This window comes from Bos mutus, chromosome 13, assembly GCF_027580195.1.
Source record: "Bos mutus isolate GX-2022 chromosome 13, NWIPB_WYAK_1.1, whole genome shotgun sequence".
Taxonomy (NCBI): Eukaryota; Metazoa; Chordata; class Mammalia; order Artiodactyla; family Bovidae; genus Bos; species Bos mutus.
The window spans coordinates 49,335,865-49,363,485 of record NC_091629.1 but is presented as its reverse complement, the minus strand read 5'-3'; the positions used below and the strand labels follow the sequence as shown (position 1 = coordinate 49,363,485).

The 27,621-nt window shown below is 38.7% G+C and overlaps 1 protein-coding gene across 3 annotated transcripts in view; it reads right to left on the bottom strand.

Moving 5' to 3' along the window:
- The window catches only part of PHF20 (PHD finger protein 20), a 127,631-nt gene that overhangs the window by 51,305 nt on the left and 48,705 nt on the right, over positions 1-27,621 (bottom strand). For 2 of the 3 annotated variants that reach the window (XM_005900040.3, XM_070381655.1), the window contains exons 5-9: positions 23,401-23,480; positions 20,129-20,513; positions 15,790-15,903; positions 14,518-14,706; positions 13,545-13,724 (exon numbers count right to left, since the gene is read on the bottom strand). In XM_005900040.3, the coding sequence (XP_005900102.2) occupies positions 13,545-13,724; positions 14,518-14,706; positions 15,790-15,903; positions 20,129-20,513; positions 23,401-23,480 (948 nt within the window). The remainder of the gene's footprint in view (positions 1-13,544; positions 13,725-14,517; positions 14,707-15,789; positions 15,904-20,128; positions 20,514-23,400; positions 23,481-27,621) is intronic. The other variant, XM_070381656.1, reaches the window with a different exon arrangement.

Genomic DNA, 27,621 nt, shown 5'->3' with positions numbered 1-27,621 from the left:
TGAGCCTGGAAGCAGACCCTTCCTCAGTAGATTTTTCAGATGAGAACCAGCCCTGGTCAAACCCTGCAGACTGCAGCCTTGCAGAGAACCCTGTTAAGTTGTGCCTAGACGTCTCATCCACAGACACTGAGAAAATAAATGTGTTATTTTAAGATACTATGTTCGTGGTAATACTGCCACACAGCAACAGATAATATAGAGTAGGATCAGAAGCTCTCAGTTTCTATTTACTTGGGCAATGCTTTATATTACACTTTCCCTTTTATGATAAGCATAATCTTTATAATAAAAAGGTTTTTAAACTATGTTTTCTGAGACCTGGCTTAGAAATCATGTCCTATATAACTACCCTTTTTTTGTATGGGCTTCCCTGGTGGCTCAGGAGACCCAGGTTCAATCCCTGGGTCGGGAAGATCCCCTGGAGAAGGAATATACCCATTGCCAAGTACCTCAAAACCTCACAGCTAGATTGCTTATGATGATGGTATTCACTCTGGCTGGCAATACTCAGTCTGGCCTTCTAAGCCCATGTAAATTCTAAGCACCATCATGCTTTCCAAACTCATCTCCCATTAGTTAGTCCACAATGAGGCCTTAGCAGCCGCCCCAGCCAACTGCTGGCCCCAGCGACCGCTTCACGCTCTTATAGCTCACACCTCTGCTCATGCTGTGCCCTCTCCCTGTCTAGCCAAGTCTACTTCCATGCAGACCCAGCTCACTCCAAATGCAGGAAGGCAGCCAGATGGCCTGGTTCTCAGGGACCACATGCTATCAACTCCTGGCACAAACAACTGTCTACTGCAGCCTCTCCTTAGCACTGTGGATCTGCTCCTGGATCCTGCTGTTTGTCACTGCTCCAGCCAGAGGATAAGGTTCACTGTCGTGTATGCCCTCAGCACTGACCCCCAGTATGATTGGTATTCTTGTCAGCAACGACTCCACATAACCCCAGTAGTTTAACACTATTTTGACATGTACTTGAAATACTATAATGAATAAAACATTTTTCAGGTCTGTGAAGCAATAGCTTTCTCAGCTGTGAAGCAACAAAAAGCAACCAAAGAGAAATGTGAACAGATTTAAATACAGCAACTCCAGTCAAATGTTTGGAATAAAAAAAATAACAAAATGTTCATAAACAGAGAAGCAGTTCATTATGCGAAGTCTGCACTAAGTACTTCTCCCATCCAAGAACTAACCAGGCCCAACCCTGCTTAGCTTCTGAGATCAGACAAGATCGGCTGCGTTCAGGGTGGTATGGCCATAGTCAGCACTATGTAATTCTAATTAGTCATTTAAAAGAATGAAGTAGCTCTATACTTACTGATATGAATTACTCTCAAGATACACTGCTAAGTGAAAACAGAAAGTTGTTCAGTGTACACTGTACATTTGTGGTTGCAGATGGGGGGAAAGGTATTATAAAATGCATAGGAAGGAAACCAGAAGGATAGGTATCAAACTGTTAACAGCTCTAGAGAGAAGCTTAAGCTAGGAAAACAGGTGGTAAAGAGGAACTCTCACGTATCCTCTGTGTATGCCAGGAGCGTACCCTGGGTGTACCCAGCACTCGGCTCTTGATTTCTAAACACAATTCACCACTTAAAAGAAATCAGGGCTTCCTGGAGAAATGGCTGAATCCAAGGTTGGGTGAGTACAGGATAAGCGTGCTACATTTTCTTATGCCAGAAAGTGAAGAAGACACAGGAACTAGCTTGAAGGGGTCCCACAACGTGGTTATTAAAATAAATAATGATAGAAACCATTATAACCCACAGAACAAAAGAAATTCCATGAGACCATGTGGATAAAAAGAGGGAAGGAAGAAAAGAAGGGAGGGAGGGAAGAATCAGGGAGAGAGGGAAAGGCAGGCAGGCAGGTACTTCCTTAACAGAATACAAACTAATAAATGTAGAAGGAATGATGAGAGTTAGAAATTACCATTTGGTAGACATCAGAGTAAAAATATTTATCAGGCAAGAAGCAGTATTAAAATAATGGGTGAACTCCTGATAAAGAAACACACAGATATTTGAGTATATGTAAATAAAGATACTTACATATACTCAAGGTATCCTCTCACAAGAAACTTAGTAACTATAAAGGGAAAAATAACAGCTTTACAGTAGAGAAACCTGGTGGGCAGTACCCTTAGCCAAGTGACCAAAGTTAACTTCATCAATAAACGGGACAGATATCATGTGGCTCCTGTTAGAATGCACTTGAAAAGGACACATCGCTTGCATGGTGTTGCTGCTAAAAGGGAATAACCTAAATCTAATTATCTGGATACATAAAAAAAAACCCAAATTCAATGACATCATATTCTTCAGAAATGTCAAGGTCATGAAAAACAAAAAAACACTGAAAAAAATGTTTCAGCTGAAAGGAAACTAATGAAACATGACAATTAAATCCAGTGTGACATCCTGAGTTGGATCCTGATCCCCTCAGAATAAAGTTTCCTCCACGCTTGCTATGAAGAACATTATCAGAACTGATGAAGTCTGAATAAGGTCCTGACTTTGATAATTAAATTATGGTCATGTAATTAAATGTTCTAGTTATCAGGAAATCAACACAGAAGAACTTAGGGGTAAAGGTCTGCAACTTACTTGCAAATAATTCAGAAAAATAGTTTTTAAAGAATAGAATAATGAAGCAAACAGTAAACTGCTAACAAACAGGGAATCTGGTTGAAGGTATATAAGAAATTCTTTCTACTATTTTTTCAACTTTTTATGTCTTCCAATATTTCAAAATAAAAACATCTTTTAAATATAAAAATGAAAAAATTTATGCAGGAAAAATACTTTGAGGTCACAGAATAGCTAAGTGGGAGGAAAGCAACCCTGGCAAGGCTATCCAACTTGGACCTCACAAGAGAAACTGAGCATTTATTCCACAAGATGGCAGAGCTGCCCCAAAGGCCAGAGCTGCGTATGGAGCAGCTAACGCACGGCTTCTGATGGTGTTGCCTTCCCAGCCTCCTTCACACTGATCTTGACTCCATCCAGTTAGAAATTACAAGTCTGGCACCAGCTCAGGACAGCAACCTCTAAACAGTGACTAACACAGCAGCACCCTGGCCTCCAGGGGCCTTGCGGGATGCTTCTGAGAATGATCCCGCCCTCCTTCCTGCTGACTTACATAATACATTCCTGGTGAATGAGTTCTCAACAACCAGCAATCTTTTCATCCTGTGCTCACCACTAAGCCCATGTTCCAAAAGAAAAACCGGGAACACCATTCAGTTTCCAGATCAACACTTCCACCCCTCAAATTAAAGACTTTCAAAGGCACCACCCTGTCTGGAGTGGTGACATCACTTGGGCCACACACAGTGCTCTTCAAAGCTGGCCTACTAAGCTGCTTTTGAGTCTACACACTGCTTTGACACTTGCCCTCGAGGGCAGCGCGAGCTCCTTGTTACACACTGTGCAACCTCTCTGAAGGCAGGATGTGTGTTCACTTCACGTGACTTATACAGCACCCAGCATCTCACCAGATGGCATTTAGTACTCAGTCAGAAGACAGGAGTTGGAATGACCCAGCCATTGGGAAATGTGGTATTCTAACTCTGGCTGAGTTACCCCTTCTTGCCAAGTACTAGTTTCTTCTACAAAACAGGGAGAATTAACAGTAAAAAATTAGCAAGAACTTAGATGTCTTTCACAGTGGGAAGTTAAATAAATTATGGAAAATCATCCAAAGAAATAAATTATATGTAATATTGAAACAGCTATGAACTGACATGGAAAAATACTGTATAAAAATGATAAGCCATTGACTAATACAAGAATATGATTCTACCACTCTGTTTTTAAAAAGTTTATGGGTACATGTGTGTTTATATATGCAGAGAACCATGTGCTGAAGAATGGAAAAGCATATACCAAACTGTTCCATGGTTCTTTCAAGAGGGGGAAGAGTAACGGAGGGCTTTTCACTTTTTTTCCTTTTACTTAGTTTTAATTTTTCCTAGTATATTTGGTTTTGAAATTTATATGAGGGAAACAAACAGCAAAATGACTCTTTATATATTAATAATAATCTTTAAATAGGGCTCCTTAACTGTCTTTATGCCAGAGTAGTTGTGAAAACTCATCAAGAAGTTGTACTTACAAAATTAGTATTCCTTAGTGTTCTCACTGTGAAAAATTAAATGTAAATTTTAACATCAACACTAAATAAAACCTTTCATTGCTGTCTCCTTATGACTCAAAAATGATGACCATATTTGCTTGGAGGACAGCAAGGACTGTGGCTGGACAGAGGCAGCAGGAAGGAGAGGAACTAAGGAAAGATGAAGCTGGAGCGTCAGCAGGCAGCCGGGCCAGAGTAAGACCCCGAGGCCCTCACTCATGACCAAAACCAACAGTTCAGGTGTGGGAAACATGCATGTTATTTTTATTGTTCTTGTACTTTTCTAGATTTCTTTTCAACTTTATGAACATAAAAAAGCAAATTACCAAGAAAGAATATGCTGAATAAAGACAAGATTACCTCCATTAATGAGGTAAAAAGTACCAGTGAAATCCCTAGTGGAGTTTGAATAACGTCCAGATTTTGATAATTGTGGTAACATAAGAGAATGCCCTCTTTTTTTTTTTTTTTTAAGGAAATATACATCAAAATATTCAAGGGTAAATACTGTCAAACAATTCATAGAAAAAAAAAAACAACAAAACTTTAAAATACCTTAAGGCCACAGAACAGCTAAGCAGGAGGAATGCAACCTTACCAACAGAGAGATCCAAGTGAACTGACAGCTCTATCCTGCAAATGAAGCATTTCAATAGATTCACAAACAAGAAAGCAAGTCAAATCAAATCAACTGTTTGGTACCAACTTACCTGCTCAGCCTTAACCCACTTCAGGAAGCCTTCAACTAAGTCAGAAAGCACACCTAATAGTCTCAGAAAAGACCCTGAGATTATACTATTGATGCTGTTGTCTTTATCTCCAAATGCCTAACTGCTACTCATCCTTCAAAGCCCTGTCAAGTTCCATATTCTTCCACCCCTACCCTCAAACTATTAACCTAAACATCACCTGTCTCCAGATGTCGGGTCCAAAGAGCACTTAATGTACCCTAAGACCAACAGCACCCCACTGATAGCCAGCAGAGCTCCCTGGCATACAGTAAGATGTATAGTATTCACTCCCAGGCATATAGTATTCGTTCTCAGGCAACAGGACTCAAAGAAGAGAATCCTGAGTTCAACTTCCATGTGACAGGTACACATTATCACTGCCAGTCTTCTCTTCTTAAAGTTTTAAGTATTTCTCATGACACCACCTTACTTTCTCTCTTGTAATACAATCTCATTCATGCCTCAGGACAGAAAGACCTACAAGGGCAATGACCAGATGTCTCATTCATTTCTAACCCCAAAAGAACAATCAATTCTCAGTCAGTGTTCCACCGGGATATGCCTGATGACAGATCACAGACACTCCCAACTTCCCCAACTACAATGCCTCTAAGTCTATGACTCTCTTACTCAAGAAAACAGAGAACACAGTTGCCTGAAATCTAACAATTATAAGCGCTACATTAAACCAGACCAGGTTAATTTAAAAATAAATCATTTACAAAAACTACTGTAGGCATTACTCTGAAACTACCCTGGTTAATTTGCAAGTAAATCATCTGTAAACTTGTAATAGTTCAGTGACAAGTAACTTCCCATTCATTTTATAACTGACAACATATCAGTGGAACACCAGACCATGTGGCAATGTCCGATTTCTAACAGGTACTCAGTTTAAAAAAAAAATAAGAAAAAATTAGGTGAATAAGCCTGCACTTCTATTTAGTTTTCTCTCTTGTTTATGGTTCATTTAGAATATTCACAAATGACACAGCTTGAATAGAGTCTGGCACTTAGTAGGCACTTGTTAAATATTTATTGACTAAAATGAATGAATGGGTTTCCCTGGTGGTTCAGTGGTAAAGAATCCGTCTGTCAAAGCAGGAGACTCGGGTTCAATCCCTGGGTCAGGAAGAGCCTCTGGAAAAGGAAATGGCAACCCACTCCAGTATACTTGCCTGGGAAATCCCACGGATAGAGGAGCCTGGCAGGCTACCATACATAGGGTCCCAAAGAGTTGGACATGACTTTGCAACTGAGCATGCATGCAAAATTAATGAATGGACTACAGTCCATTTTCAAACAGCCCTGGTTATCTGTGAATGACCAAATAGGCTGGGCTGAGGTTTAGAGAATAACCTAACTTCTCAGGGCATATATTCTAATTTCTGAATAAATTCCTACTCAAGTAGAACAATTTCAACTGCATTCCCCTCTTGACATTTAAGCATAAAAGCAAATAGCTTAGAGCTTATTCCAAAAGAAAAAAGTAATGGTATCCATGCTGCATTTACTCTTCCTAGCTCAAGTTCCAGGTAATCACACCACTAACCCTACTACACACTCTCTTGCAAACAGGCAAGTACTTCAGTTAGTTGCCATGGTTTCAAAATTATTCCCTAAAAAATCCTCCATGCAACCTCAAGAAACAAAAAAACATGAAATCTTCCCACCATCTTTTCCAAGACTTCCCTGTCCCACCCTCACTTTACCTTATTTCCATCTTCGCCACAAACCTGAGATGCGGCTAAATTAACTGACATGAGACAGAAACTGCATGTGTGTGCAAACTTTAAAACAAGCACTGGGATTTAGCCTCTAACCTCATCTCCTCACTCATCTCCTCTGCACAGCATATTTCCTAGTGGTGAAGAACAATTCATTGCCAATCTCAAATGATGTCTAACATTAACAACACCCTTAAGACAACATAATGAAGAGCTTAGTCTGCTGAGCTAAGGGACGTGGCTGTGATAGAGAGTTCTCCATGCCAAAAGAGACTTCTACACTCTGAGATTAAATTTCTACCAAATTTGCACATCAAATCTAATAATCCCTCCCAAAGGAGAGAAAGTCGGCTGAGGAGAGAAGCCCTGCCATTGAGAAGAGGCTCAGCAAGAAAGGAGAAGATCCTTGGTATCCACAAGCCCACAAGGCTGAGGCACAACACTCTGCACCAGCGGAACAGAAGACCAAAGGAATGAGCCAGAAGTGACACTTGAATACTTTCAGTTTACTATTTTCAAAGAACTGCTCTGCCACTGCATTTATGCCAACTACATACAATCTGATTAACAACAACAAAAACCTGCCCCTCCAACCTAAATTGAAATTATCCACATAAAAGTATAAATTCTGTAGACATACAGTCATCATGGTATAAAAGTCTTATAAAGACAAAACTATTTAAATGTCATTCATTTTAACATTGTAAAATTTTCTATTTATAATTTAAATTACTCTTTTTTGTTTGTTTTTTGCCGCACTGAGTGCCTTGCAGGATCTTAGTTCCTGGAACAGGGATTGAACCAGGGCCAGGTCAATTGAACACAGTCCAGGTCGTAACCACTGGACCACCAAGGAATTCCTCCAAATTTAAATTACTCTTAATGTTTGAAAAATTTGAAAGTAATGCCTTTGTGGAATAAAGGCAAAGAATTTCAAATCTTACATTTATTATTAAATATATAAATTAGATTTACATTTCGTATAACACAAATGAGTATGTAAATGTATAGATTTCATGACAGCTTATATTAAATAAGCATAGGACTTCCCTGGTGGCTCAGATGGTGAAGTGTCTGTCTACAATCCAGGAGACCTGGGTTTGATCCCTGGGTCAGGAATATTCCCTGGAGAAGGAAATGGCAACCCACTCCAGTACTCCTGCCTAGAAAATCCCATGGATGGAGGAGCCTGGTGCAGGCTACTGCCCATGGGGTCACAAAGAGTTGGACACGACTGAGCGACTTCACTATATTAAATAAAGTCACAAGTACACAGTGTCAAAATACAAAATCGCTAAATATTCAATTGACTACCTTTTCTCCATTTGAAAGAGCCTAGTAAGAGACGTGCTACACCTCTATGCATACAGTCCCCTCTACTGGAATACCTAGTCCCCTGTGTTACTCATGGGGTAGTGCTATACATCTGTCAAGATTCAGCTTAAACATCATACCTCCCAGATTAAGGTGGTCTTCAGGCAGGCATTGATCTTCCATCACTGACACTTATTAGCACAGCGTCTGCTACCCACGGCAACAGGACACCTAATCAATCTGAGCAAAAAAGATATATGACCAGAGCTTCCACATCCACGTGTGCAGTGTCTTCTCACCATGCATGCCCTAACTGCAGGAAGACAGTTTCATTTAATCTCTACTATTTCCCTGAGTCTCTCACTAAAAGCATGTCTGCACATCCTTCTCCAGGGAACCATGCTCAACCCAAAAATCTCCACAAGTGTCTTCATTCTACCTCTGGGCTCATACACACCCAAGAAGCTCTGCTTTGGGAACTCCACAGCCTATCTTCTCCACACACATGAAGGAAGAAGGTTACAGACCACCCAGGTTTACCAAAGGAACACATCCCGGGTCCCAGACCATATCATCAATAGACCCTCAAGACATTTGATTCCATAACTTGTTTCTGGCTAAATTCTCCAACAAGGCCATGTCTTCCTCTCTTAGGCTGCCATAGTTCACAATATAGCATAGTCCAGAAGAGGGATATCCTACAAGCCCCCTTTGGGCTTCACGGATATTTAAGAAACACCAGAATTTACTCACACTAATTCCCTCATCCACTACTTTACCTCTTTCAATCATTGTTAAGTCAAATTTTATAAAATAAACAACTTTTTAAAGATGAACGTTGGGGACTTCACTGGTGGTCCAGTGGTAAAGAATCTGCCAGCCAATGCAGGGCACATGGGTTCAGTCCCTGGTCCAGGATGATCCCACATGCCGCAGGGCAACTAAGACTGTGAGCTGTGACTACTGACGCCCAAGCGCCTTAGCGCCTGTGCTCTGCAGCAAGAGAAGCCACCACAATGAGAAGCCGCGCACAGCAACTCTGCTCGCCCAAACTAGAGAAAGTCCATGTGCAGCAATGAAAACCCAGCACAGTCAAAAATGGATAAATAAATTTTTTAAAAAGATGAACGTTGATCAAGAATCTTAGAATGGGGTTCGGGGTGAGAGGGAGATTTAAGAGGGAGGAGACATATGTATACCTAGAGCTGATTCATGTTGATGTATGGCAGAAACCAACACAACGTTGTAAGGCAACGATTCTCTAATGAATATGATCATAACTATATTTTTTAAGTACCAAGGAAAAAAGAATGTAGAATTGTTTTTTAATTTCATTATTAAGAAATACAATGATTCAAAGTAAAAGACAAGGGACAGACCAAGAGAAAATACAGTACAATATATATAAAAGACAAAGGGTCCATATCAATAATACACAAAGGCAACTTGGCAAATCAATAATAAAAACAAATAACCCTACAGGAAGTGGACAAAGACTAAAGACAATTCACAAAAAATAGACTAAAATATTCAATAAAACATGAAAAACTGTTCAATCTCATTTTAAAAAATACAACTTCCAATGTTAACCTACATTAAAGAAAATTTAAAAAGGTGAGTAGTATCCACAGATAGGAAGAATGTAGGGAAAACGCGTACCACACTCTGTACTATACCACACTCTTGATCATAATATAAAGCAGAATGGTCTTTTTATGAAGGATGATTTGTCATCGGAATTTAAAACACGCATTCTGTTGAATCTAGCAATCATACTTATAAAAACGTATCCTACAGGACTCTTCACTAGCGTTCAAGGATTACTATATTAATGTAATATAGTATTGCTTTTGTAGTATTTAGTATTTAGGTTATTACTTTGCTATTGCTCAGTAATAACCTAAATATCCATCAAAAGGAACCATTTATCAGAAATATAACATTATGAAATTATGATTTTTTTCGCATTACCAATAATATCCAAATAGCTATTAATACAACACGCAATCATGGGACTTATCTTTCTGTGTAGTCATGGATACATGCAACTACCTAAACTGTGTGTCTATTAACATAAGGTAGAGTTTTCTCCGTCAGTAATGGTAGAAGACCTCCCATGGAAACAACCCTTTTGATTACAACCATTATAAACTCTGGGGAAAAAATATAAAAGAAAAAAATATCTAAAGGCACTGAAGAGCAACAAGGACAGACAGAAACACGAGTTAGACATTTGAAATAAACTTTTCATGTAAAGATGGGCTCCAGTAAGAAGCACTGCATAGCTAAAACCCTTGAGTCTTATTGGCTGAAGAAATAGAAGACAAAGTTCACTGCAATGACAACAGCTAGAAAGTGAGGAGTAAAATCTTAGAAAGAAGCCAGCCACAAAAGGGTGGCCTCATTTGATACATTTAAATTCTGTCTGATCGCTGACTGATCTCCGAACCTATAAAATTCCAAGAAGACCAACTGAAGCTCAAAGACTGAACAGAGGTTTCAGATTCTGCCTGTTGCAGGAGAAAAGAAAACATAAAACAGAAGCATACTGCAACAAATTCAATAAAGATTTTTATTAATTAAAAAAAAAAGGTCTACATCAAGAAACTGGAGTTTTGAGTTCAAATAAATTTCCCTTTAAAACAAAGAAATCATTATTCTTCAGAGGAGCATAACATAATCCAAACTACAACCTATCACTAACAATGCAAAGGCTATAATCCAATACATTAGAGATATAAAGAAATGGGAAAGTGTCACCTAGAGTGAAGTCAGTCAATGACGATTAACTTCAGAATAATCTAGATGTTGTTAGATAGGTATTTTTTAAAAGCTATTAAAACTATGCTCATGATGAGTAAACAGACTGAAAATCTCAGCAGAGAATCTAGGGGAATAAAAGGAATATTATAGAACTAAAAAGTACTAGAAATAAAAGAATTCACTGGATGGGCTTAAAAGCAGAGTGGAGTTGAGAAAAGCATTTGAAAATATATTGAAAATTTTTCAGTCTGAAAATGAAGGGGGAAAGCTGAACAAAAACATAAAAATCCACAGAGTTCCAGTGACCTGTGGGGTAGTTTCTAAAAGTCTCACATAAATTTGATGAAATAAATCAGTTTTCATATTCAGGCTCAGTAAATTTCAAGCAAGTTATATATAACACTAAAACAAATCTTAACACGTCATAGCCAACTGCTAAAAACCAAAGATAAAAAAGAAAACCTTGAAAGCAGCCAGAAAGAAAACAACACATTACAGTCAGGGAAAACAACAGTATGAATGATCACTAATTTCCTTTCAGAAACAATAGAAGACCATGAATAACATCTTTCAAGTTAGTATAAAGAAGTGATACTTTAAAGTATTTAAAGAAAGAAAAACTGTAAACCCACAATTCTATATCCAGTGAAAATATCCTTTAAGAATGAAAGTTAAAAAAAAAAATGAATGAAAGTTAAATAAAGTCATGTTCAAATAAACAGAAACCAAGAGAATGTGTCACCAGGAAACCTGGCCTACAGAAAAAAAACAAAAAACACGAAAGGAAAATTTAACATAAAAAGAAATCTTCAAGAAGAAATAAAGAAGGGAGGTTCAAGAGGGAGGGGACATGCATATACCTATGGCTGATTCATGTTGATATATGGCAGAAACCAACACAATATTGTAAAGCAATTATCCTCCAGTTAAAAATAAATAAGTTAAAAAACAAAAGATATGAAGAATACTGGATATGGTAAATACATATGTAAATCATTATCTCTTTTTTAATCTTCTTTAAAATATATGGGCAAAAATTATAATACTATACTGTCAACTTTATAGCATATGTAGATTCAATTCATGTGATAACTAGAGCATAAAAAGGGGGTGTTAGTGGATTACACAACATTTTATATAAGATGGTTCAATATTAACTATAAGTAAACTGTGAAAAGTACATATATACATTGTAATACCTAGAGTAACCTCTGAAACAAATGCTAAGAAGTATAGCTTAAAGCTAATAGATGAATTAAAATTGGATTTTAAAAATTCAATTAACCTGAAAAAATAGGGAAGAAGGAAAAGAACAAAACACAGGATCAAACAGAAGAAAAAGCAAAATGGCAGACCTCAATGCAATCATATCGGTAATTTCATTTAATGTAACTAAACAATGCAGTTAAAATCCAAACCCAACTATCTATAAAAGACAGTTTGAACTTAAAGGCATAGTTATACTGAAAGAAAAGAGACGGAAATAGATAGATCATGTATATAGAAAGCAAAAGAAAGGTGGAGTACCTGTTCTAATATCAGAAAAAGGACATAAGAATTAAGTCAATTTTCATATTCAAGCTCAGTGAGTCTCAAGCAGGTTAAATACAAAACTAAAACAAATTTAAGCACATCATAGTGTGACAGTCAAGAAAAAGACTACCACCAAAGAAACAGTGATATTTCACATTACAAAGAGGGCGATTCATGGTTAGGAATTCATGGGGCTTTCACTGCTGGGGCCCGGGTTCAATTCCTGGTCAGGGAACATTCCACAAGCCTTACCGCCAAAACAGAACACAAAGCGGGGCAATTCATTAGGAGGACATAGCAATTAAAAATATGCATGCAAATAAAAACTAACTTCCAAATACATGGATCAAGAATTAAAGAGAGAAAAAGATAAATCCATAATCACCCATCTCTTAGTAGATGGTAGAAACAGATACACACATAGAAAAAAACAAAACTAAACCAGTGGCAACGTATCAGAAAAGCACCATCAACCACCCTGACCTAACTGACAGATTTACAACATGGCAGAACACACAATTTTTTCAGAAGCATACAGAATATCCATCAAGACAGATCATATGCTGGACCAGAAAAAGCAGCAGAGCAAATGTATAAACGCTGGGGTAATTCCCTGGCAGTCCAGGGGTGAAGACTCCACGCTTTCACTGCAGACCGTGTGGGTGTGATCCTCGGCAGGGGAACTAAAAGCTCCCATGCCCCCGTGGCATGGCCAAAAATAAAAACAAATAAAGACTGAAATCCGACAGAGTATGTTCTTTGACCATCAAGGCATTATATCAGAAATCAGTAACAACAAGGTATCTATAAAAAAATCTAACACTTGGAAATGAAACATATTTCTAAGTAACACACAGTCAACAAATAAATCATAGATATTCTGAACTGAATGAAAATGAATATACAACATATCAAAATTTGTAGGATGCAGCTAAAGCAGTGCTTAGAATATTTTATAACTTTAAATGCTCATATTAGAAAAAAGTATCTAAAATCAATGACCTATATTTCTAGAAACATTTAAAGAAAGAAAACAAGATCAAAACAGAAATCAATGACATTTTTTTTAAATAGAGAAAACTAAAGCAAAAGGTTAGTTCTTTGAAATTATTTACAAAACTGATAAATCCTCAGTAAATCAAGAAAAGAGAGGAAGTACAAATTAGCAATATCACACAAGCATGTAGCATTTTTAAGTATATAGCATCAAAATAAGAAACTGTTATTAATAAAGGGTGAAAAAAAATTAGGAAAGTTCATTTTAGTTCACAATCAAAGCAGAAGCAGAAGTATATTTTATAAGCAGATTATGTTAACTCTAAATATGAACCTGCCACAGTAGAAATCTCTTGTAATTCAGCAAGGGGAGAAGCCGGTTCTGTTTTCATAGTGTTTTCTCCCATTGACTTGCAGTTCAACTCCAAGCCTGCAGGCCCCAATCCATCCCCAATGGAGTGGCAAGTTATTGTAGATGAGACCTGGCCAGCTTCCAAAGGAGATTTCAACTGACCTAGAAGAAAAAGAGAAAGATTGGGGAACATATACATGTATTTAGTCTGAGAACCAAAAGTCCCACAAAAGACTAATAAAGTCAGGGTCTTTTTAGAGGAAGCCATTCATTTCACAGAATACATTCACAAGTTCCAGCACACATAGGGTTGTAAGCATATCAAAGAAAAAGGCTAATAAGAAGCTAAAGTGAAGGGAGGATCTACTGGAAATATTAACAAAAAGGCAGACGCACTAGAGTAAGATGGCATCAGAAAGACAGAAGAACAAGGCTCTTTAGCACTATACCTCCAACCCAACATTCACATACATAAGCAAAATCAATCACAAATGCACACAAAAGTTTGTCTGTGAATCCTCAGTGAAAAATAATATGAGAAATACTGCAGCCAAATCAATATCTTGATTTCAAGACAATCTAAAACTTGTGTAAGGCAGTACACAATGACTGATTTAGACAGGTTCTCACTGGAGAAGGCAATGGCACCCCATTCCAGTACTCTTGCCTGGGAAATCCCATGGATGGAGGAGCCTGGTAGGCTACAGTCCATGAGGTTGCTAAGAGTTGGACACAACCGAGCGACTTCACTTTCACTTTTCACTTTCATCCATTGGAGAAGGAAATGGCAACCCACTCCAGTGTTCTTGCCTGGAGAATCCCAGGGACAGAGGAGCCTGGTGGGCTGCCATCTATGGAGTCACACAGAGTCGGACACGACTGACATGACTTAGCAGCAGCAGCACCAAGACAGGCAGCAGGTTGGCAAGACCATTCTAGAACAGACTCTACTCACCTTCTTCTGATTCCTTGGTATTGGATGAAGTGTTTTGCAAAGGATCAGTATTAACCGTATCAACCAAATCTGATACAACCAAGTCAGGATCTAGAATTTCATGGGTCCCATTAGTGGACAGCCTGGAAGACCGTCTCCTTGATAAGTCTTTGTCAGTGTTTTCCGAGTAGTTTTTTGACTTTTCCTGGGCTACAAACCATTAAGAGAGTTGTAGTCAAGAGACCAGAAGAAATAACTCTGCTACTATAAATTTCTGGGGCTTCCCACGTGATGTTATTGGTAAAGAACTCACCTACCAATGCAGGAGACATAAGAGACACAGGTTTGATACCTAGGTTGGGAAGATCCCCTGGAGGAGGAAATGGCAACCCACTCTAGTATTCTTGCCTGGAGAATCCCATGGACAGAGGAGACTGGCGGGCTATAGTCCATGGAGTCACAAAGAGTCGGACACTACTGAAGTGAATTAGCACACACAGATTTCTGGACTGGCTGCCTTGATAAGGGCTTAAACAGACTTCTGGCATCAATGATGAAAGGAAATACCTTATCCTGGCTTATAGTTTTAAATAAAGGCACAGTCTTTCTGCCAGGACATAATTTTCCTAATTTAAGGATTTGTGATATGAAAATATGTGGGCAAGGTCACATCCCAATCTTGACAAGTGCTATTTGGGGGCTTTCCAACATAAAAATGTACGTATTAACAACACCCCAAGGCAATAAGGTTTACAGAGCCTTAGAGCCATCATAAGTCCTTTCTGGAACCAATAGGGTATTTTTAAAAAATCAATAAAGAGCATTTTTTAAAATGGAAGTATAGTTGATTTACAATGTTGTGATAGTTTCAGGTGTGCATGAATATATAGGTTCATGCACATACATATGCTCTTTTTCAGACTCTTCCACTACACTAGGTTATTTTAAAATATTGAATATAGCTCCCTGTGCTAGAGTAAGATCAATAAATATATATTTAAAGTTTCACTCGTCACAGGAAATCCATCACTTCCTAAGCCATTAAATTTCCAGTGGAATCCAAATCAGATGGGTATGGAAATGGCATTACTGAACTCAACATTAACATAGCTTGTGCTTTGGGATTTATTTTCCCTCTAGCAAAATCCTCTGATCCAAACACATCCCATTCACACTAGCCCCTGTGATCAACAAGCATTAGAGTCTATAAGGCCCAGGTGACAACACGGACACAGGGGAGCTAACCCAACGGTTGTCAAGTTCCAGCCACACATACACGAACGGAAGACTCACATGAATTTTTGTCAAGCCGAGGACGTTTTAACGGGACTTCATTTCCTTTTGATATTTTCCGTCTTCTCAATTCCAATGTTATTGGTTGCAAAGTTTGAGAGTTTGAATCCACAGCTATAATGATTATAAAACCACACACACACACACAAAAAAAGATATGTAGTTTTTTATTGACCAATTCTCATGCTGTATACAAATAAAACATATATGTGTGTGTGTGTGTATACATATACACACACACACACACAAATCATTGCATAATAAATAAACCCTCAAAGGGCATTCTTACTTAAGCCAAAAGGAGTAAAAAGTGAAATGGGTGAGAGATTACTTCCTTATAGGAAATGCTGACATCCTGCAGACTGACCTCTGAATCTCTGTGATCTTTCCTACGACCCAGCTCTAGTCATATACTGATCTCCTAAAACCCACTCCTAAATATCCTAATATGACTCCTTTAAAATATGAGGGTATACAAAGGCAACAGTAAAGTCATTTTTATAACCATCAAATCTTCTCATCAAAATTTGGCTTATTCAATACTCAGGAAATCCACCATGCAGGCTAATCCTTAAAATGTTGTACCCTGGGACTAAAGCTTGATTATTATTTTCAACCTCTACTTGCTGAACTGGTCAGCTTGGCATTGGTCCTAGTTTTGAGGGACCAAAGAGAATGTCAACATTTACAACCTCTTAAAAACAATTCCAGAAAAATCTCAGGAGACCATGCTATTTGATAGCCAATGTTCCAGACAAGGCTGCTTAACACTGGCAAATCCAGCACTGACATAATTTTAGCAGTGCAGAAGCTAAACCCTTAGACGGTACTCACTTTTTATTTTTTAAACCTAACAAGAAGTTCTCTCCCATCAGGAAAGATAAGAATCCAAAAGGCAGGCAGAAGAAAAAAACAAAAGAAATTGGAAAGCTTGAGGGAAAGGTAGGGCTAGGGGGTCTGATGAAGGTTGAAATGAGAGAAAGCAGCAGCCAGGGGAAGGAAGAGAGGGAAGAGGGAAGGAAATGGGAGGGGAAGAAGGAGGGGGAGAGAGAAGACTCATCTAAGACCAGAAGCTTCAGATCTGCCATGTCAAATGTACAAAGGACAGAGGGCTGAGCTTTGAGGAGGCAAACCTGAGGAGAATGCTGGTCTCTTTGGTTCTTTGTGTGTTCAAGCTTCTCAATGTGCCAACATTACTTCGTTCCAAGGGTGGGAACTTAGAGATCACACACATTCCACATTAAATACAAACAACCCTCCCTAAATAGCTCAGATCTGGTTCCAGTAAGGTCTGTATAATCTAGCGAGCTCAAGCCTCCACCATGTCAACTGACTTATTTCAAGCAATTTTTAAAGAGGATTTGAAGTATATGAAATACTGGCAAGCCTTCACATTGATACCATATACAAACCGGGGCTAACCACACAGAAACTCAATGTTTCCCAACACTGAATTATTTTTACAGTAAGAATCATCTGGGAAGGTTGTTAATAATTAGTTTTCCCAAATCCTGCTCCAGAGATCCTAACTGGAGAGGAACAGCTCAGGCAAGTGTTAACAGTAAGCTTGGAAAACCCCAGTTCTCTATTAAATTTGATCCTATCTGGTGTAACATCCTACACTTAATACAAGCAATAAACTGAATGCCCCATTTTTAATCAGAGTGAAGTAAGGTGGCTTCAGAGAAGCAGTCTGCAGACTGGAATGCAAGTATCCCAGTCCACACTTTCCAGAGAGTACAACCCACTGTAAGAGTAACCAAAGGGGAATCTGTTTCAGAACACTCAAGTCCCACATACTCACTCTCTTCCCTAAACTATGGTGAGGATACATCAGATTTCTGCCTGTTCACACTGTCTACCTTTCCTTGAATAAGTGCCCTCCTCCCACTTACACAAAAAGGCCTGCTTATTTACATCCCACATCGTAACACGGTACACTGCCCAGAGGTTTAAAATGTCTAGACCTTCTCAACAGGGGTTCCTCATTTGAAAACAGAACAAAGGTTATTTTCTTAATTCTCCCAAGAGTTGTTTATAACTAGTACCACCACCAATTGGCAGAAGTCAATTCATTACAGGTCACAGATGCCTTGGGCATTAGAGCTTAATTCTCTCTTGGAATCCTACTGAGAAAGCCAGTGAAGTTAGACCACTGCTGTCCAATAGAAATATGAGAGCCACAAATGGAAGCCACATAGATAATTTTAAATTTTCAGTTGTCACTTGAAAAAGTTAAAAAAGTGAAAATAATTTAAACTTATATTTTATATTTATGTTAAATATATAAAATAGCTACATATTTATATTAAATAGATGAATTATATTGAATATATTTTAAATTTATATTTATATAAAATATTCTGTAAATATAAAAATATAAAAACATTTATATACTTAAATATGAATATTTAATTCATATTTTATTTAACCAATACACCCAAAAATATCATTTCAATATGTAATCAATATTTTTAAACTACTGAGATATTCTACATTCGTGGGTGGGTTTTTTTTTGTTGCTGAGGTTTAGTAAATCCAGAGTGTGTTTTGTGGGTTCTGTTTTTTGTTTATTTGGCAATGCCATGTGGCTTGTGGGATCTTAGTTTCCAGACAAGGGACTGAACCCAGACTCTGGGCAGTGAAAGCATGGAGTCCTAACCACTGGGCAGCCAGGGAATTCCCTCCAGTGTGTGTTTCAGAGTTACAGCCCATCTCAATTCAGAATAGCCACATTTCAAGCACTCAGTAACCACGAGTGGCCAGCAGCTCCCATACTGGACAGTGCAAGTCCAGGCCCCAGTTAGGCATAGGTACAATGCTGAGCTCTTTGAGAGTGAAAACAACCACTGAAAGGGGAAGCGCCTTATTTCAACTGGGAAGAAAGCAAACCATCGTCCAATTTCATACCTTAAAATTAGGACTAAGATGTAAGAAGGCTGCCTACTGGGAATGAGCACTAATACATTTATTTGAAGTAAATAAGAGTTTTTCCACAAAAATTACATATGATGTTGCTGTCTGGATTGACAGATAAGACTGGCTTTGCATTCTGCATCATTAAGGGGACAACAAATGGGTTGATGCTGTAGTTCCACAGTTTTTTATATTTTGTTTTGGGTTTTTGTTGCTTTTATAACTTCTTATTTTGTATTCTGGTACAGTCAACTAGGGCTTTCCCAGGTGGCTCAGTGGTAAAGAAGTCACTTGCAATGTAGAAGACACGGGTTCAATTCCTGAGTCGGGAAGATTCCCTGGAGAAGGAAATGGCAACCCACTCTAGTATTCATGCCTAGGAAATCCCACAGACAGAGGAGCCCGGTGGGCTACAGTCCATGGGGTCACAAAAGAGTCAGACACAACGTAGAGACTAAACAACAACAATAAATTTAGCTGATTGACAACGCTGTGATATTTGAGGTGAACAGAGAAGGGATTCAGCCATACATACTGTAGTTCTACAGTTTTGATGAAAATATATTTTATGTCATAGTTTATATTTTTCATCTATCTTTGGCAGCTATTCAGACTTATAAGGAAAAAAACAGGTATCACTTTAAAATGGTAGGGATTCACGGTTTTTATGTAAAGTACACGTAACCAAGAATATCTGCAGGCCTCTGCCACATAATCACAGACGGTGTTCCGTACAGAGATCCTGGGAGCTTTACACGCCACTCAATCCAGCAAAGGAATGTTTGGATTAGGAAGAAATTCAGGATTTGTTTCTTTCTTGGCTAGTCTAGAATTCCAAATTTCAACTTTTTAAAATAATTGTGTACTCTTCCCTAAATCCTCTAACCTTGACTCTACCAATTACCCATCTCAGCTTTTCATTTAGACTGAAAATTACCAATCCATAATCACTCTGCAGAGAGCTCAGTTTCAAATGTAACCCTCCCTTCCCAGGTCCAGTGTTCTTTGTTCCCACCTCCTCCAAAGATGCCCACACCTACTTACCTCTCTTTTTTCCCCTTTCATGTCGCTCATGAAAACACTATTTTCGGATTCCAGGTTCTAGGTAAGCTAATTTGAAGTGAATCATTTGAACTGGCACAAGCAGAAGCCCTTAGCTTACTAGGTTTTATCATATAAGCTGAAGCATCTAGTGAAGAGCTATCTTTCATCTCAGAAGCCCAGCCAAGAATATGTTTCCCAAATTTATGTTCCTCTGGATATATGCCTCCCATAAAATTCAGCTCCACGGACATGACTTGTTTTCAGGTGACAGGATGACTCAAGGTCAGTCACAGAAACAAAGGGTTAAATAACAAAGTTATAAAGAACCACAAAGAGCCACAAAAAGAACACTCTTGCAGTGCACACCTGGAAAACTCACCAGTAGGAGCAATGGAAGGGGGTCGGCCTCGCTTTCTTTTTGGCTCCCTCAAGTTTTCCTGTGGACTCTTCACAATGTCTTTTTCAGGTTTCTTATCCACTTGAGCATCTCCAGAATACTCTCTGTCATTTTCTGAAATGTTCTCCTTATCTTCCTTCTCGTTCTTGGGAAGGCTCTTCTCTGACGCTTTTCCCTTTTCAGCACAGATTAACTTTCCTTCTTTATCAGACTGCTTGGCTCGCTTTTCTGTCTTTAAGGCTTTGTCCTCTTTGTCTTTCTTCACAATGGCTGTGGGTTTTCTCTGTTCTTTAAACTTTTCTCGTTTATCAGATGATAGAAGACTTTTGTGTTCTGTTTCTTTAGGCCTAGCATTACCCACAATATTCTAAAATGAGCAAAATAGCGATGAAACACATTTTGTGATTACTTGCAAATATAAAATCAGGTGGTTCTTTGTAAACTTATGAAGATAAAAGAAACTAAAAGAGGATATATTTCAGGTCACATAATGGAAAGCACCACTGAAAATATCCATCCATATGCTGAGGTTTGAGAACCAGTCCTAAGTTTAAAGAAAATAACAGAGTCATATTGAATTCCTTCTGAGACAATGCTATCTCCCTTATGATTAACAAGTCACTGGAAAGTAGTTAAAGGGACAGACAACTACCCCAGGGACCTCTTCTGGGAAGCAATCTTTTTGATAGTGATGTTCTAAGACAATGCCTTCGTGCCCTGTCTGTTGTCATCCCAAGGGTGACTACACTGACCCAGGGTCTTTCAGAACCTGACGTCCTGTATAGAGAAGAACCCAATAAACTGATAACTGGTGGCTGAACAGGAAAGCTGTAAAGACTGTCCAACTCAGAAACAGACTGTCTTTGCTTCCTCTACTGGGTAAAGGCTGTGCTCAGACCTACTATGTTCCTGAGCTACTGAGTTTTTGTGCATCAGGAAGAAGTACTACTTTTTGGTTACTTTCCTCCTAAATTACTTTCTTTTAAAATCTCGTTTCCCAGTACACTGTCTACTGTCTCATAATAAAGCCAGCTCTGAAAGCTCCGGAGTTTCTAAAACTACAATTAAGTTTATTTGTGTATGTATCTTCATTCCAAGACCTCAAGAGAAGAGCAAAGGCCACCACATCAAGTTCATATGGGACCCCTAGCACCGAGCACAAACTAGGCACACAGAGCTTTGCCAGGAGCAAGAAGGAGTATCTCAATGTGCAGTGAGTAAAAGTTTAATTTGTCCCAAGGGGAAAAATAATAAATAAGGAGAATCCTTGTGGTTAGAGCCTGGGAGGAAATTTTATTTTTCAAGTCCTCTAAATTGTCTAAAAGCAGCCAGGTTTGAGAACAAAGCCCTCCTTAGTAACTGCTGGCAGAAATACAAATCGCAACCACCACGAAGAGGGGTTGGCAATTTGGGTCAAAAGACTTACGATTCTACTTTTGAACTAGAATGAATTCCTAGAAATGAAATTTGTTAATGAAATAATTAGACTTGTGTACCCAGACTTACAAATATCTTTAAATGACCACTAGGAAACTGGTTACACAAAGTTGGGTTATATACATATTATAAACACTACACAGCCATTAAAAGCTATATTCCCATACAGGACTTAGGAACTTGGGAAAACATTATTTTGTTAAAAGAGCAAGTTATAGAACAGTAATGTATGACTCAAATTGGGAAAAGAAATACATATGTACATAAGTATCTTTTTAAAAAATACAGAAGGCTATACATCAAAATCTTACAAGCAACTGTATCTAGATGACAGAATTAAACAATTTTTACTTTCAATGTGCTTTTCTGTGCTTTCTAAATTTTCTACAGCAAATATATTTTTATAAGTATAAAAAAAGATAAATGTTCCTTAAATATAGATGATCAAACCATTTAGAGCAGTAAATGCCTATTTAAAAAAAAAAAGAAGAAACAATTACTATATGAAAAAAAGCTTTAAAAATTGACAAATATTTTTTAAGAAGTTTTGCTTTGTAAGTGGCCTCGCTGAGAAGTCATTTATCCAAAAGACTATGTCCTCTTGGGAAAGGAAAACAAACAGGAGCCATGGGCCTGTGCTTGACTACCTGCCAGGTCTGAGATGACAAGAGATACTCAGAGGCAACTGGGAACTGAGGACTGAAGACCCACAATCCACACAGGGTGAGGTGCCCATCTCCAAGTCAAGGCCCTGTGAGTACTATCACCCAGAGACAGCAGCTGAATGTTATTTGGAGCCCTGTCCTTCCACTTTGGGAGATTCTAGACACAATCTTGCAGCTTTTCAGTCCTCTGTCTAAATTAACTCATTCCACAAACTTAACACAAAAACTGCCAAATTTAAGGCCAAAATAATGTATACAGTGCTGTGTAGTTCCTGAGATGCCTGAAAAGCAAAAGATCAAAAAGAAAACATCTTCAGGGCTAAAGCTTTATAATTTTATCAATTTTTTGAAAAGGAAAACCAGCAAAAGGCAAAAAACACTTTTGAGGCTATCTTTAACAATATCATGCATCATGATGCTTTGAAAATGCTAAATATGTACAGAAGAATTTATTAAAGTAAAAGTATTTAATCATAAGACAACAGGTTCCAGCATTACCAAATACTGCCACATCAACCACCCACAGAGATAAATAATGGTAACGATCAGAATCTTTCCCCTCAGCTATTTCATTAAGATATAAATGCAAAATAAACTAAAAGGGGAAAAAATCATAAAGAAAGTAGGCAACACTTTACAATGTCAAAACTCAGGACCTGTGCTTAGACGTGGATGGTGAAAGGGACAACAGAAAACAAACTTTTCAACCCAGGCACATCCAGCACAAGTGACTAACAAATTCACGTCACCACCAGGCCATGGTCCTGAGCTAAAAGGCAAAGGCAGATGAGGAGGGGAGAACATCTCTAGATCTCCTCAAACACTCTGCAAGTTCCCCAAGAGAGGAAACAGCTCTGAGGGCAGGGCACAAGGAGAGAGAGAAAAGAATAATCCCCAGGCATTTTGGAAAAAAGACCTAACAGGTAATGGTACTTAAGTATTGGCACTTCAGAAAAGAAGACTGTATGAAAAGGAAAAGGCAGAGAGAGAGAAACATTTGTAGTATCTGAAAACTTGCATATTGCTTTCTGGAGAAATCATGTCAGATGAAGGGAAGAGTTTGCCATCATGAACAAATATAGCATCTTTGAGAAACAAAACTACAATATTAGCATTATGCATACCACAAAAGCATAAAACCACATTTCTCACCTGATCTTTGGAAAAAGCTTTGACATGAATATGTTTGACAGTCTGAACTACTCCATCATAAAATTTCACAGTGTAAGTACCTAAAATTCAAAAAGATACGATTTTAACTTGTAGTTTTATGAAAGCGACAAAACTTTTCAAAGCATAAACACAAAGGAGCTCCAATCACAATAATAAACCTACAGGAATTAAAAAGTTGTTTAAGAATCACAATTGGTCTTTCTTATGTCCAAGATAGTAATATGTTTGCCTTTTTTCTCTTTATCATTATAGATTTGTTTACCTACACAGATCAAAATCCATCAAAAAACTTCATTTTTATGGTGCTACACTAAACTTTTTAAAACCTGCACTGAATTTAGACCAAGAGCAAACACCAGTAAAACGATTAAGAACGTAAACAAACACCTACAATGAACTACCAGGAAGACAAATTAAGGGGAAATCCCATTTATCGTTGCTTCAGAAAAAACAAGTCCTAGGAATAAACCTTGGAGAAGGCGACGGCACCCCACTCCAGTACTCTTGCCTGGAAAACCCCATGGATGGAGGAGCCTGGTAGGCTGCAGTCCATGGGGTCACAAAGAGTCGGACACGACTGAGCGACTTCACTTTCACTTTTCATTTTCCTGCATTGGAGAAGGAAATGGCAACCCACTCCAGTGTTCTTGCCTGGAGACTCCCAGGGACGGGGGAACCTGGTGGGCTGCCGTCTCTGGGGTCTCACAGAGTTGGACACGACTGAAGCGACTTAGCAGCAGCAGTAGCAGGAATAAACCTACTTAAGGAGCTAAAGGACCTGTACTTGGAAAACTATAAGACACTGATGTAAGAAACTGAAGATGACACAGATGGAAAGACATACTGTGTTATATTCTTAGTGGGAATGTAAATTGGTGCAGCCACTGTGGAAAACAGTATGGAGGTTTCTCAAAAACCTAAAAATAGAACTACCATATAACCCAGCAATTCCACTCTTTGAAATACATCCTAAACAAAAACAAAAGCATTAATTCAAAAAGATACATGCACCCCAATGTTCACAGCAGCATTATTTACAATTGCCAAGATATGGAAGCAACCTAAGTGTCATCAACAGATGGACGGATAGAGATGATGGATGGATACGTGTGTACATGGATACACACATACACACTGGAACACTACTCGGCTATTCAACAAAAAATGAAATTTTGCCATTTGCAGCAAGATGGATGGACCTGAAGGAGGGTATTGTGCTAAGTGAAATAAATCAGACAGATAAAGATGAATATTATATGATCTCACTTACAAGCGGAATCTAAAAAATACAAGTTAGTGAATATAACAAAAGAAGAAACAGATTCATAGATACAGAGAACAAACTAGCAGTTACCAGTGAGGAGAGGGAAACAGGGAGGGGCAAGATAGGGGTAGAGGATTAAGAAGTACAAATTATTATGGATAATGTACAAGGATATACTATACAACACAGGGAATATAGCCAATACTTCATTACAATTATAAGTGGAGTATAACCTTTAAGAATTGTGAATCACTGTATTGTACACTTGTAACAATATAATACTTTATATTAACAATACTTTCATTTTTTAAAAAAAGAGATGTAAGGAAAATGCAGGCTTATTGCTTGGTGAATTATTGCTTATTATTTAATCTTTATTTTCTGAGCTGAGAAATAGTAATATTTAAACTTTAAAAGAAATATGACCATCTGCTAAAGATATGCTTTTAGACGTCATAATAATCTCAAAATCCATATGAACTACCTGCATGTTACTATGTTTAAAAACAGAGACTAGGCTAAAGCACTAAATAGTGCCTGCTACAGTTAGTTTTATTCTTTTTTTTTTTAAGTCTAACAAAAATCACTCTCTGCTAAAAATTTGAAACTGGTTATCCAAATAATCCTGTCCAAATAAGGCATTCAGCTTACAAAAGTTCTCATTAGTTCCACCCAAACCAAATTCTCAAATTTTTGCATTTTAGAACCCACTCATGTCTCTCCTTTGCTGGTTCCAGGAAGTTATCAAAAAAAAAAAAAAGTCATAGTTAATCTTGTCAAGATTACCAATGAACCACTGGTAATCATGTAATGGTTTTCCACTGGTAAACATGGTTAGTTTTCAGAACTAATTTACGACTCAACATGCAAGGGAAAAAATAAATCTAAAGGGCTGAGAGCAGAATAATGCCAACAGTGAAGTTAAGGTCACCTGGCTGGTTGCCTCCATCTTCTACACTCTCTCCCCACCTCGCCCACCCTTCCCCTCCAGTCCTAAACAGGGCCCTGTGAATGGCTACCACCTCTACTGAAACCCTTCCTCTTCAGCGTCTCAAAGTCCGATGCAATATGAGCCCAGTGATTTTCCAAACCTTATTTCAAATTACTAGCATACAATACCCAACAACTCAAAGCGACTAGCTACTTGCCACCCACTGAAACTGTCTTGGGACATTTCCACCTCCACATCTTTATCAAAGTGTTCTCCTGCCTGGAATGTGCCACTCGTTGTTAAGTGCTCAGCTCAAAAGACCACAACATTCCTGTAAAACCTTCCTGACTTCCCTGGTCCTGGAGATTTCTCCCTCCTCTGAACTTCTTACTCATTTGGTTCCTGGTCTACAGAGCCTCACACTCAGGTGCCTTCACACAGAAGGCAGATGCCAAATCAAAGGCAGCCTCTCCAAGGATAGAGACCACATCTAACACCAGTTTCTCACACAGCGCCTGACTCACTGTACTCCAGTGTTTCTCAAAGTGTGGTTCCCCGGACCTGTAGCATCAACAATCCCGTGAACCTATCAGAAATGCAAGTTGGCAGCCCTACCCATGATATACTGAACAACAACTCTGGGAGCGTGAAACAGAAATGTGTGTTTTAATAAGGACTTCAGGTGATTCTGGTGCACGTTGAAGTCTGAGAACTACTGTCGTAAACAATTAGTCATTACCTACTGATTTTACCCCTGGTAATTACAAAAGCGATTATTTGTCACAAGTATTGTCAACACATGAAAGCGGCTAGCAAACAAGATAGATACAAGGATATATAGTTGGTTGGTTAAAGCAAGCAATGAGATGACAGGCTATGATAAGGATTTTATCTAACACAGGTCAGCAATTACTGATGAGTACTTAACAACAAGGCCTGGGTTCCTGTCTTCCCGCCTCTGTTGAGGGTGTTGGCAAACAAAGAAGCAACGCTGTGGGACTCTAAACAGGCCCTTTTCAAAGCAAAGCTCTGGTAAGTCTAAGGACTGCGGTTCAGGGGCATCCAAGACTATACTTTCAGTGATCTTAATCAACAAAGCTCAGCAGCAGTTACATCAAAATGGAAACTCTCCATTTCTACAGGCATTTCAAATAGCCAGGACAACTTAAACAGTGCTATGCAAAAGTCCAAGATTTTCAGCTACTTGAGGTCAAGTTTGAAGCTTACTCCTGACGGCAGGCTCAGATGGAGGCCTCAGAGGAACAACAGAGCTAGAGGCAGAACCCAAGCCGGTCTGCTGACTTCTCTCCCAACCCGACATACCTATTCCCCAAGTCCCTCAGCCTCAACTCCAAACCTCAGACCCAGAGCACCACTGGCCCCTCTGAAATGACCCAAACTATGGCCAAAGGCCTAGGGGACCACTGCTGTTAGGTAGTAATATCCCAGCCCTGACCCTTTTTACTTTTAAAGAACTACAAGGGATCACCTTGAAACTTTCTCCCTTGATCATGCACACAGCCTAACTTGGGCTTCAGTAACTCGGAGGAAACACATCCCGCAGACAACAGTGGCCTCGACCTGGAGAGAGGCTTCAAGTCGACTTTAACGGTTTCATGTGTAACTAAAAGAACATCTTCCCATGGAATCCTCCAAAGGGCGGCTGGCAACGATCTCTCCCACGGCCACAAACAACACTAACAAAACACACGTAAATGATAGGATTCAAAATGAGAACATTAGTGACACAAAAGCGACCTGCCTCAGGCTCCCTTAAGAAGTTCTGGTCTCTACCACATGAAACCAAGCTTCCTGGCCTTGCTCTCTATAGGTTAAGAATCCAGCATATCAGACAACCTTATAGAAGTTAGTAATAGCAGAAGGGACATAAGAACAAAACTTGAGACCGGTAGCAAGCTCATCTTCTCCAGGACCAAGGAAAGAGGGATACACAGGTGACTTTGGAAAGGACAGATTTACATTGCTCCTGAAATCTACCATAACT